This window comes from Meriones unguiculatus, chromosome 7, assembly GCF_030254825.1.
Source record: "Meriones unguiculatus strain TT.TT164.6M chromosome 7, Bangor_MerUng_6.1, whole genome shotgun sequence".
Classification (NCBI taxonomy): domain Eukaryota; kingdom Metazoa; phylum Chordata; class Mammalia; order Rodentia; family Muridae; genus Meriones; species Meriones unguiculatus.
The window spans coordinates 36,812,951-36,823,830 of NC_083355.1; the positions used below are offsets into that span (position 1 = coordinate 36,812,951).

The following is a 10,880-nucleotide window of genomic DNA, read 5'->3' on the forward strand; positions in this document are numbered from 1 at the left end:
GACTTGCCCCTCATCCAACTAAGGCCAGAGGATGGGCAGAGGCACTGCTTAGACACCAGTGCTGAGCTGGAAGGACAGGAATGGCCCCAAAGTAGTAAAGACATTTCAGTTAAGTTCTGATTTCCAATGTAGAGGAAAACTGGTGCCTCTAATCCATGATTTTTAAAGATTTTAGAAATTATTTTAATTTATTTCTATGTGTGTTGGGAGCAGGGTATATGTGTACTAAATGCAGGATTCTGAGGAGTTCAGAGGTATCAGACCTTCTTGGACCTGGAGTTATAAGAAGTTCTGAGCCACCTGACATAGATGCTGGGAATTAAACTCGGGTCCTCTGGAAGAGCAATATGTGCTATTAAGCACTGAGCCAGCTCCCCAGACTCTTGACTCATGCTAAGAAGAAATCATTCCCGGAAGGTCATTGTTGTACTACTGTATTGATTGTTCAGTCCTGGAGGATGTTGTATTGTCCTAGAATATAGAATTCCAAAGGCCTTCCGGCTCCTGTTCTGCCATCAACAGGAAATAAATGCAGCTCCAGCTGGCCTGCTCTGTGGGACATGCTCAGTTGGTTTTGTTTGCTTCACCAAGCTTATTGCCACAGAAATCGCCAGAAAATACTCTCAAGTCCTCGGTCTTGTCTGTAGATACACACATGGCAGGAAAGAGGGATTACTTAGGAGAAGCCTGTCTCCCATCTGCTGGGATCCTGAGGGCTCTGTCTGTGTTCATGGCTCCAGGGATGGCTCTGCTAATCAGAATAGTCAATGGGATGGGCAAATAAGAAGAACTCTCAGACAAAAGAATGCTAAGGAGAGTTTATTTTGGACACAAGCATGTGAGGAAGTGGTGGCCACGTGATAGCTCTTCATCTTCCAAGGATGCAGTTCTAGAGCAGGGAGTAGCCAAGCCCGGGCTCCATGGATTCAGAAGAAATCTTCCGGGCCTGGCCATCAGTCGTGCATGTAATTAGAGAATCCATCTTTCAAGGGCTGTCGGCAGTCTACAATGCAAATTTGATAATGACTTCCTGTGTTTTGGAACCTTCAGTTGTTCAGCCCTCAGTCTGTGCTTGGCAGCTCATTGGTGTTGGGACATGTGCTTGCTGGAGTGTCTCCCCCCTAGGCACTGCAGCTGTGGCCCACACTTCTTCCCTACGTGACCTTGACCCTGTCCGCGGGCTTTGAGGATCCTACCTTAAGCATTCTGCTGGTTGCTCTTCACTCTGACATCTTTCCCACCTCTGCCTAGGAAAAGCCAATCAGCACTTTTAGAACTTAGCAAAAACTGGTGAGAGTTCATGTTGTATGGTCCACAGGCCTGTTTCTCCAGCCTACTTAACTTTCCTTTTAATCTGTATTCCAGTGCATGCCTGCCTGACATGTAAGTATTCAGCAAATGAATGTTCCCATTAGCTTCATTGTCTTCCCCCTCCCAGGAATGTGTGTTATCCTGAGAGAAGCAAACCTTTTTTGGCTGGGGAGAAGAGTCAGATGGCCCCAGGTATGACCATATGGATCTAAGTCATGGTGGCTTGAGTCACTGTGGGACTGGCTGTGCAGAGTAGAGGGCCCCAGATTGTGTCACTCAGTGTCCTGCTGCCATTTCCTTCCAGCGCCTTTCTCTTGGACACAACAAGACTCTTGTGTTGCTCAGTGGAGAAAGCAACATGAGACTGTCCTAACAGAGGCCCCTGGAAACTTACTCACTCTCTTGGACATACCTTTCCAGGATGCTGTGGTCTGGGTGACAATAACCCTCATTGCTTTATGTATTTGAATATTTGGTCCCCAGTTGTTGGACCTTTGTGGGAAAGGATTAGGAGGGGGGCTTGGTTGGTGGGCATCCATTTCTAAGGAGTGGCTTGCAGGCTTCCAAGGCCAGTACTCTTCCCATTTAGCTGACTCTCTGTCCCATGATTGATTATGAAGATCCAATCTTTCACTTACTCCTGCAGTGCCATGCCTACCTGCCTGCTGCCATGCTCCCTGCTGTGATGCTCATGGAGTCACTCTGGGAAACTGTAAGACCCCAATGAATGCACTTCTATAAGTTGCCCTGGTCATGGTGTCTTATCCCAACAATAGAAAAGGAAGGAAGACACAAAGGACTGTACTCACTTCCAAGTCAGGAGACATGCAGATATGACCACAACCAATGCTGCAACACTTCATTTCCTCGGGGCACGTGTCATCTCCTGAGCAGTGATCAGCACACTTGACAGCAGTGTTTCCCTGTACCTCGGGACAAGCTCCAGGTTTTTGTGTTGCTGAAATATACAATGGTGTTTATGGAGGCTGAAGTAATCAGAAAGACAAGGTTGAAAATGGTGCCAGAGGTCTCAAAGCCTCATCACCTGATTTCAGTGCCCATAAGAAAAAGGGGCTTCAGGGCTGGAGAGACGGCTCAGTGGTTAAGAGCACTGTCTGCTTTTCCAAAGGACCTGGGTTCAATTCCCAGCACCCACATGGCAGCTCACAGCTGTCTGTAACTCCAGTTCCAAGGGATCTGACACCTTCACACTGATGCACAGAAAATAAAGTTAAAAATACAAAAAGAAAAAGGGGCTTCAGTAGACTTGTGGGCTTTTGGAAGGCAACCTAGTAGTTTTGCAGGGTTGCAGTACAGGTAAATCTGAACTTCTCGGAGACTGTGGCCCAGAATTGCTTCCTACTGCTGGCATCCCTTCTTTGTATGTTGTTACTACTGTACTTCTCAAAAAGCTGACATGATGTGAAAGAGGCCCTCACTGTTCCTTGTTTCCTGGGCTTTTACTCACTCTGGTTTTTGCAGTTCCCCTTCAAATCTTAATGAAGACATAAGGCTGTTCACTGAATTCATGATTTTATAGAATCCTTGATTTGATTCAAATAAATTTTGGAAGTTGAGACGTTGGATGGTTGATAGAGAGGTGAAAGCTGCAATAAAAACCTCTGTGAACCTCCACTAGAATTCCCACTAGAGCGGGACAGGCCTGAGACAGACTTATGGTTTAAGATTGAAAATTCAGCCTGGCTTAAGTCCAGAAATGGCACCATGAGTCCTGGTATGCACCATAAAGATAAGTAAGAGTGCTTTAAACTCTTAACATGCCCAGAAGTAATGGGCAGCTGAGGAATATCTAATTAAATACAAATCTTGAGGCAGAATATACCAAATGTTTCCTTGTAATTCTTATCCACCTTTATCATTCTGAATTTACTCAAACACATGTGATGAAGACCTAAATAAGAAATCTTCAAGTTTTTGTTTTGTTTTGTTTTGTTTTGTTTTTGAGGCAGGGTTTCTCTGTGTAGCCTTGGCTATCCTGGACTCTATTTGTAGACCAGGTTGGCCTCAAACTCACTGAGATTCACCTACATCTGCCTCCCCAAGTTCTGGGATTACATGTGTGTGTCACCAAAATGTTCAGTTTTTACTGTAGAAACATGTAATCTGTAATACTGCCTAAACCATCTGTTTGCTTTGAGACTATGAGGTAATTCTTCTGACCTAGAGGACTTATTCTTAAAGGTATTCAAGCTATTGACAAGGCAATAAAGTTGGTGGAAGTTGCTGAAATTTGCTTCATCCAAAGATGTAAATATGCAAATATGTGCCATTCTGTCTAATTGCCTGCATATATTGTCTAATGTATGTGTATCTGTACCTGTGTATGTCCGCCTGAATGTGCATGTGTGATGGGGGCCCTCTTGTCTTATTTGTTGAATGAGTGTATATCTGTGAATGAATGACAATTTTCTCTTTTCTTTCTCTTTCCCACTGGCTCTCAGAGGATTTCTATGTTTGGAGCCCCCGAACCAGCCTGTTGCCCTTTCTTTGAAGTAAAAGAGTCAAGAATGTTTCCATGGCCTGCTGTCAGCCTGCTGTCCCCTAGCAGAAGGCATGAGCCAGAGAAAGCAGCCCTGGTTGCAGAAAAACAAGAGAACCTAGATCCCTCAGCCCAAGACTCAAATTTTCCCTCCTTCTCCTGTAGATCCACAAGGAAATTTGTGAGCTCTGGAAAGATAAAACGTCCAGAGTTGATTTGGGGCTGCGAAGCTCTCATTAGGCTACCTGCCTGCTTGTACCTAGCCATTTCTTAAGTTCAAAGGGTCTTTCCCCCTCCCTTCCCTGACCTCTGTAATCCCCTGAGGGTTTTGCAAGAAGCTGCTTTTCACAACCTTGGCTGACAAAAAAAAAGGGGGGGGGGCGGTGGCAGAGAGGTTAAAATCTCCTCCTCAACCTCAGTTGCAGCCATTCTGAGTCCCTAAAGATGGAACCCTTAGCTTTGTCCCCTCCTCCTTTTTCTTTCAATCATCTAAGCTGAGGAGGCTTCTGCTGTTAACCCTGGCATCAGCCTGGCAGCGCAAGAGATAGAGCAGTGTTACCACTGTCCTTCCTTCCTAAGATTACCCCAAGGGTACCAAGGCTGGCCCTTGGCAACCTGCAGGAGAGTAGCTTTCTCTATATCCCCCTTTGCACCCCAGGGCTCTTCCCTCAGCTTTACCAGCTCCAGTCTTGCTCTTAAGCCTGAGTGCTCAGTCTGGCCTTTGGGGGACTTTTCTCCCTCTCCATAGCCTATACACTCTCAGTAGAAAGAACCTTGCACCCTCACAGCCCTTTCCCTACACCTTAGAAGATGCCATAAATTCTCTAATGACAGCCAGCCCTCTCTCATCCCACCACACCCCAAGTTCATCTCTGAACAAGTGCTCCTGCGATTCCCACATGCAAGGTACATCTGGAGACTAGCGGAGCTGCCTGGTCTCTGCCACAGCTGCTGTCAGAGCCCACCCCATCCCCACCTCTCTTGCTCTGTCTTGGAAAGATAAGGAATGCAGACTGATCACTCTTTATAGGTCAAAGAAAGTGAGTTTGATCCAAGCAGTGGGCACATGGCTTTCCCCTGTGGTAACTCAGCCCCAGGCCCTTGTAGGCTTTGAACCCTCTATGCTTTTAGCTTGGATTCCCCTCAGCACACTTACGTTTTGGAGAAGCTAGATCACAGGCAATGTTCATTCCCATGATCATCAAAGTCACCAGAACCAAGACTATGGCTGTCTTCATGGTGGCTCTGGCTGGCTGGACTCACAAAGGAATTTATACCCTCAGGAAAGCTAGACACGTGAGTGTAGGAGGAGGCATTAATTAGGAATTTTATAAAAAAAATAAATAAAAAATAAAAAAGAGCTTTCCAGAAAGTGCCTGCCGATGTCTGGCTCCTTTTTCTGTTTCACAACTGATTTCTCTGTAATTGTTTGTTGGTAGATCCAAATGGTATCCAGGAAAGAGTCAAGAACACAGTTTCGCACTGTGTTCCTCCTTAAATCACAGCTTGACCTTTGTATGAATGATGAGCTAAGGGAATTTTTATTTCTGTGCAGCTGCACATCTCAGAGTGAGATCTGAAGCAGAGATGCCCAGTGAGGAGTGCCATGGCCCATCTAGGGCTTCCTGGACATTCGGTTGAGGTAGCTTGCCTCTGGAAGAGATGGTGGTGTCCTCTGGAGCTCTGCAGAGGACATTCCTAAACAGGTGTGGAGTCTGGGCCCCCCTTATCTGGGCCCCTCATTATCTACACCTTGAGATGTAGGTAATGAAGTCACTCCTGGAAGAGATGGACAGTCAAAGACTTCAAACTGCTAGGGCCTGCTGAACATAGAGGCAAGCTGCATTATATTGGTTGGTTGTCCTTGACCAATGCTTTTCTGTAAGACAGATCTTTAGAAAGGAGGCTGCAAACGTGAGCAGTGGAGGGATGGGAACTACAAGAAACATTTCAGTGTCCCTAGTCTCTGAGTAGAGGATTGCCTCTTTTTCTAGCCCAACTACAGACTGTGAGAGAAAGAGCTGTTGCTGCAAAGCTCATGAGCTGTGAGAATGCCCCAGGCATCGTGTGGATGGCTGTGCAGTTTCTTCTCTTTGTAGGGTCACTTCTCAGGACTTGAGAGGGTTTGTTTGGTCAGATGCTTTGCTCCATGTGTTTCCAGTCCTTTCTTCAGATTGAGGAGAGATTGCTGGGTGCCTGTAACTTTACCCCTCTGTTGTGTGCATGCTCTGAAGAGGCAACTTCATTTGTATTTGTTTATAATGTCACAATGTATGGAATAACCATAAATCCACAACATATAGTGATGTTGTTGTTTTATTTGTTTTTGTGACAGAGTTTCTCTCTGTAGCCTGGCTATTTTGGAACTTACTCTGTAAAGCAGATTTCCCTCATTCTCAGGCATCTACCTCTCTGTGCCTGTCTAGTGCTGGGACTAAAGCATGCAGTATCACCACTTGGCTTAGGAAACTGCAGTTTTAATGAAAGTAATGGTCAGTTTTTCATGTACTCCTTGAAAACCATTGTCAAAGCACACACAGGTTTTTAAATTTTTATTCCCTCCCTTAATTACTAATATTAACTCTCATGTCACGAATTACACCGTAGATAGTAAATACATCTCTGTATCCATATACACATATGTACAGATACACACTTGATACAAAAAGGGCTGAAAGGCTAATTGGCCAAGCAGCGTTCAAGAGCTTTCGGAAGTCCTGAGAAGCAGGGAAATAGCAGAATGGGAGGAGCATCTGGATTGAAGAAATGGTGAGCCAGCCTGCATGGGAGAAGCTAGACAAACTATGGTGTCTACAGGTCATGCCACTTCACGTCACAGGCTTGAAGGCGGAGCTGTAGAGTCTATTGTAGCTGCGGAAGGCAACAGCAGGGCCAGGCCTGGATGGAGGATAGTCATTAAGATGTCACTGGTCCAGCCGGGTGATCGATGTGGGAGGGAGATGACAGTGTTGTCTATATCCACAGCAAATAAGGGGTCACGTGGAAACCCCCTGGGACAACCATCCATTCTCTGCCTGCTATCCTTGACATGCATACCAAGAGGTAAGATTTCAAGTTTGTAGGGGCCTTCACAGCGCTGTATGTCTCCCCTTTTATAGATTCCAAGTGATGAGGTATCCCCTGTCCTTGGTATGCTGTGTGCAGTAAGCTCTTGGACCTGGCTTTTCTGATATGTCCTTCTATGTGCCCCTTATATAATTCATCCAAATAAACTTATCAACTGCCACACTTTGTACTTCTAGGAATGAATCATTTGTCCACCTGTGTGGTGTGAGTGGCACCAGACAGGTGGCACCGCTCACGTGCCCACCCAGGTTCACAGTCATCCTTCGTTCTCCAAATGGAGTCAAAGGCTACATTTAGTAAAATGAAGTGTCTCAGGGCAACCACAGTCTGAAAAACAATTTTGTCACACAATATGGAGAATTCAGGATAGATTGCAGCCTGATCTCAACATCTTCTAAAGAAAGTGTCGTCTGTTGGGTAACCCATAAGCATCTTCTTAGTATTGTTAGCATCTTAGTACTATTATATCTCTTGCTTATTGTTTCTCATCACTCATGGTGGCCTGTTTAGCCATTTCCTTGTCTTTAGTGCCCATAGCTGGGACCGTGCTTGTTCACTGGATCTTTGAGCGGGACAAGAAGGAACAGAGGTGGAATACAATTTTTCTTAGAAGCGCATAGAATCCTTTCTAACAGTGTTTACACCACAAGACAGAAGTTCAGTCTCAACAACAACAACAAAAAACATTGAGACAAATCTTTGTATCCTATCAGGCCACAATGCAATAAAACTAGAAATCAATAAGAGAAACTATAGAAAGCGTTAAAAATACTTGGGGACTAAATAATACATCTTTTAAATGAACAGTGGGTTATCCAAGACATCAGAGAAGAAATAAAAAAAAAATTCCTAGAGACAAATGAAAAACTTATTCTATCAGAACTTAATGAGATGCAGCCAAGGTAGCTCTAAGAGGAAAAGTTATAGTATGATGTGCCCATATTTAAAGAAATGAGAGATATGAAAGAAATGCCCTAATGATGCATCTTAAGACTCTTGAAAAACAACATGTAGTCAGTTCAAACCACAATAGATAGCAAGAAATAACAAAGATTAGGGGAGAAATTAATGAAATAGAGATTTAAAAAAACAATATACAATACTGATTAAATAAAGAGTTGGTCCTTTGAAAAAGTTAGTAAGATTGAGAAACTCTTAAGTAATTTGTCAAAAAGAAAGAGGGAGAAGCTACAAATTAACAAAATTAGAGATCAAAGAAGTGTCATTGTAACTGACTCACGTGAAATTCACAATATTAGAAACTACTATGAAAACTTATAGTATTAAAAGTTGGATAGCCCAGAAGAAAATAGAAAAATTTCTAAATACATATCAGGTACAAATAGCAGGCCTGAAAGATATAAGTAGCTTAAGCAGGCCCATTATAACAATGAGATTGGAGCTGTTATCACAAGTCTCCACTCAAAGAAAAGCCCCAGCACCAGACAGTTTTACTGGGGAATTCTAGACAACATTCACAAAAGTCCTCACACAAATCCTTAATTTTCCTACTAGAAACTTTTCCTCTAATATCAAGAACATGACAAGGATGTCAACTCTGTTCTTTCTCATTCAATCCATCTCTTAAGTCTTAGCTATAGAAACTAGACAAGAAAAGTACTTAAAAGGAATAACAAGGGATAGGAGAGGAAGAAGTCAGATTGTCCTATTTGAAGATATACTGAGTCTGCTAGAAAACTCCTGGACTCCAAAACCAAAATAGGGTTGCATAAAGTTGCAGAATATATATATGTACACACATATACACACACATACACACACACACACACACACACACACGCACAGATGCATGCATGTGAGAAAGGATGTAGAGGGAAAAGAAACCTTATTCACAGTTGGCGAAGTTACAAATTAATACAGATATTGCAGAAATCAGTTTGAGATTTCTCAAAAAATAAAAATAGAACTACGATATGACACAGATATTTTACCCCTGGACATATGCCCAGAGAATTCCATACCATAGGGATATCTGCACCCTATGAAAATTGGGAAGAGAATGTGGGAAGAAGGCTCTGAAGGGAGGAGGACAGTACTGGCTGGCACTGAGACGCTGCTCTAGGAGTCCAGGTCCCTTCTCTTGCTCTGCCTTCTCTCGTCAGGCTCTGCTGCACACCCAGAAACCTGACGAAAGTCCACGTGGAAGGATAAGAAAGTAGATAAGCTTTCTCATATAGACTAAAAAAGAAGGTCACAAGCCAAGAGAAGGGAGAGACCTAGGTTTTACATGACGCAGCAGGTGGGTTCCCGCAGAGAAGGCTCCAGGAAGTCCTTTGTTGTCCCTGCCTCTGGAACGGACTTCCTCTCGGTTTGCCAAGAGCAGGACCATATGGGAACAAGAAGTCATTATGAAGAAGATCCCGACTCTGGTCCAATAATGCAAGCACAAGCAGGCCATGACTCTACTCTAGGCCTTTTCTGATAAATAAGAGGATGGATTTTTCTCCCAGCTAAGAATTCAAGTCCCTCATGGTGCCACAGGAATCTTAAGAAGAGCTGTACTTTCTGAGGGTCAGTACCTTCTGGGAAGACTCAGCTCTCATCTTCAACTGTTGAAACAGAACCTTATCTTGAGATGCCTAATCTCACTGTAGCCCACCTCTCTGGTGTATGTTCACCTCTCCTTGGGGTACCTTTAGGGATATTTGGCTTACTTTCTAGAATGTTCCATTTTTTTCTGCACCTGTAGGGATCAAAGTCAGTGATTCTTCAGCTATCAATTATACCAGTTTCCTGTTCCTGCTATAGCAAGTCATGATAAGCATGATATCTTGAAACAAAAGACATTTAATTCTTTAAACTTCAGAAATCTGAAACTAGTTTCACCAGGCTGATTTCCTTTTGGGGGTTCTGGGGAAGAAATCATTTCCTTACCCTTTCTATTGTCTAGAGCTTCATTCATTTTTTAAGATAAAAAAATTCTGTGTTTGCACATATATATGTGTGTATGAATATATGTATATGTACATATATGTGTGTATGTACATATATGTATATGTGTATGTACACATATGTGCACACATGCATATGTGTGTATATGTTCACCATATAATATATGGTGCCTGGTACCTGAAGACCTAAAGAGAAGAAGACATTGGATTTCCTCCCTCCCAAAAAAGGAGTCAGAAATGGCCATGAGCTGTCATGTGGGTCCTAGAAATCAAATCCAAGTCCTCTACAAGAGCAGCAAGTCCTCTTCACTGAAGAGCCATCTTTCCAACCCTTGGTGCATGGACTCCATTGCCATCTTTAGAGGCAGGGGCATGCTGTTTTTTAGTTGTCACATTGCTGCGTTCTCTCCTGTCTTCCAGTTTCCCTCTGCCACCCTAATCAGGGTGCATGGCTACAATTGAGGCCTGAGTAATTAAGGGTAAACTCTTTATCCCAGGACCCTTAACTTAATCCTATCTGCAAAGTTCCATTTTCTGTATGTGGTGACAATGACAGGTTGTGATGATTAGGATGTGGTCATATTGGGAAGTCATTGTTCAGCCTTCTTTAGTGATCTGTACCTTCTCTCAGTTATGAGGACCATTCATTTTCTCTCCTGTCCCATCCACTCAGAATGGAGCTGTGTATCTCTGAGTTTATACTAGAACCTTCTAGGCTACCTTGACTTCCCTGATCACCACTCTCAGGAAGGTGCCATGCAATGGAGCTTTCTGTGATGACACGCAGATTCTGGACTAGTACTTTCTAACACTGTAGTCACCAGCACCTGCAAATGGCATGACTGAGTAGCTGAATTTAAACTTAATTTTAGTTGCATTTCATTGAAATTTAAGTAGGCACCTGGCGAGTGGCTAATGTATTGGGCAGCTCAAATCCAGACAAAGGCAATCAAAAGCCAACATTTCTTGCTGTCAGCCTCTCAGACCTGCTTTAGGACCATTTCTATAGAGCATCTGGGATGCTAGGAGTAGCTGATGGGATAAGAAAGGGGGTTGTGTTTGCAGGCTCA

General features: G+C 43.6%; 1 protein-coding gene across 1 annotated transcript; it reads right to left on the minus strand.

The window, feature by feature from the left end:
* Positions 1–803: 803 nt before the first annotated feature.
* LOC132655405 (WAP four-disulfide core domain protein 18-like) lies at positions 804–5,102 on the minus strand. Its single transcript, XM_060388412.1, has 3 exons — positions 4,968–5,102; positions 2,121–2,269; positions 804–1,003 (listed from the first exon to the last, which is right to left on the minus strand). The coding sequence occupies exons 1-3, from the start codon at positions 5,047–5,049 to the stop codon at positions 986–988; spliced, it is 249 nt and encodes an 82-aa protein (XP_060244395.1). The 5' UTR covers positions 5,050–5,102; the 3' UTR covers positions 804–985.
* Between the last annotated feature and the right edge of the window lie 5,778 nt (positions 5,103–10,880).

Coding starts and splice junctions, on each gene's coding strand:
- LOC132655405 (XM_060388412.1), bottom strand. CDS start 5,049: ATGAAGACAGCCATAGTCTTGGTTCTGGTGACTTTGATGATCATGGGA. Junction 2,270..4,967: donor TGATCTAGCTTCTCCAAAAC/GTAAGTGTGCTG, acceptor TGTATATTTCAG/CAACACAAAAACCTGGAGCT.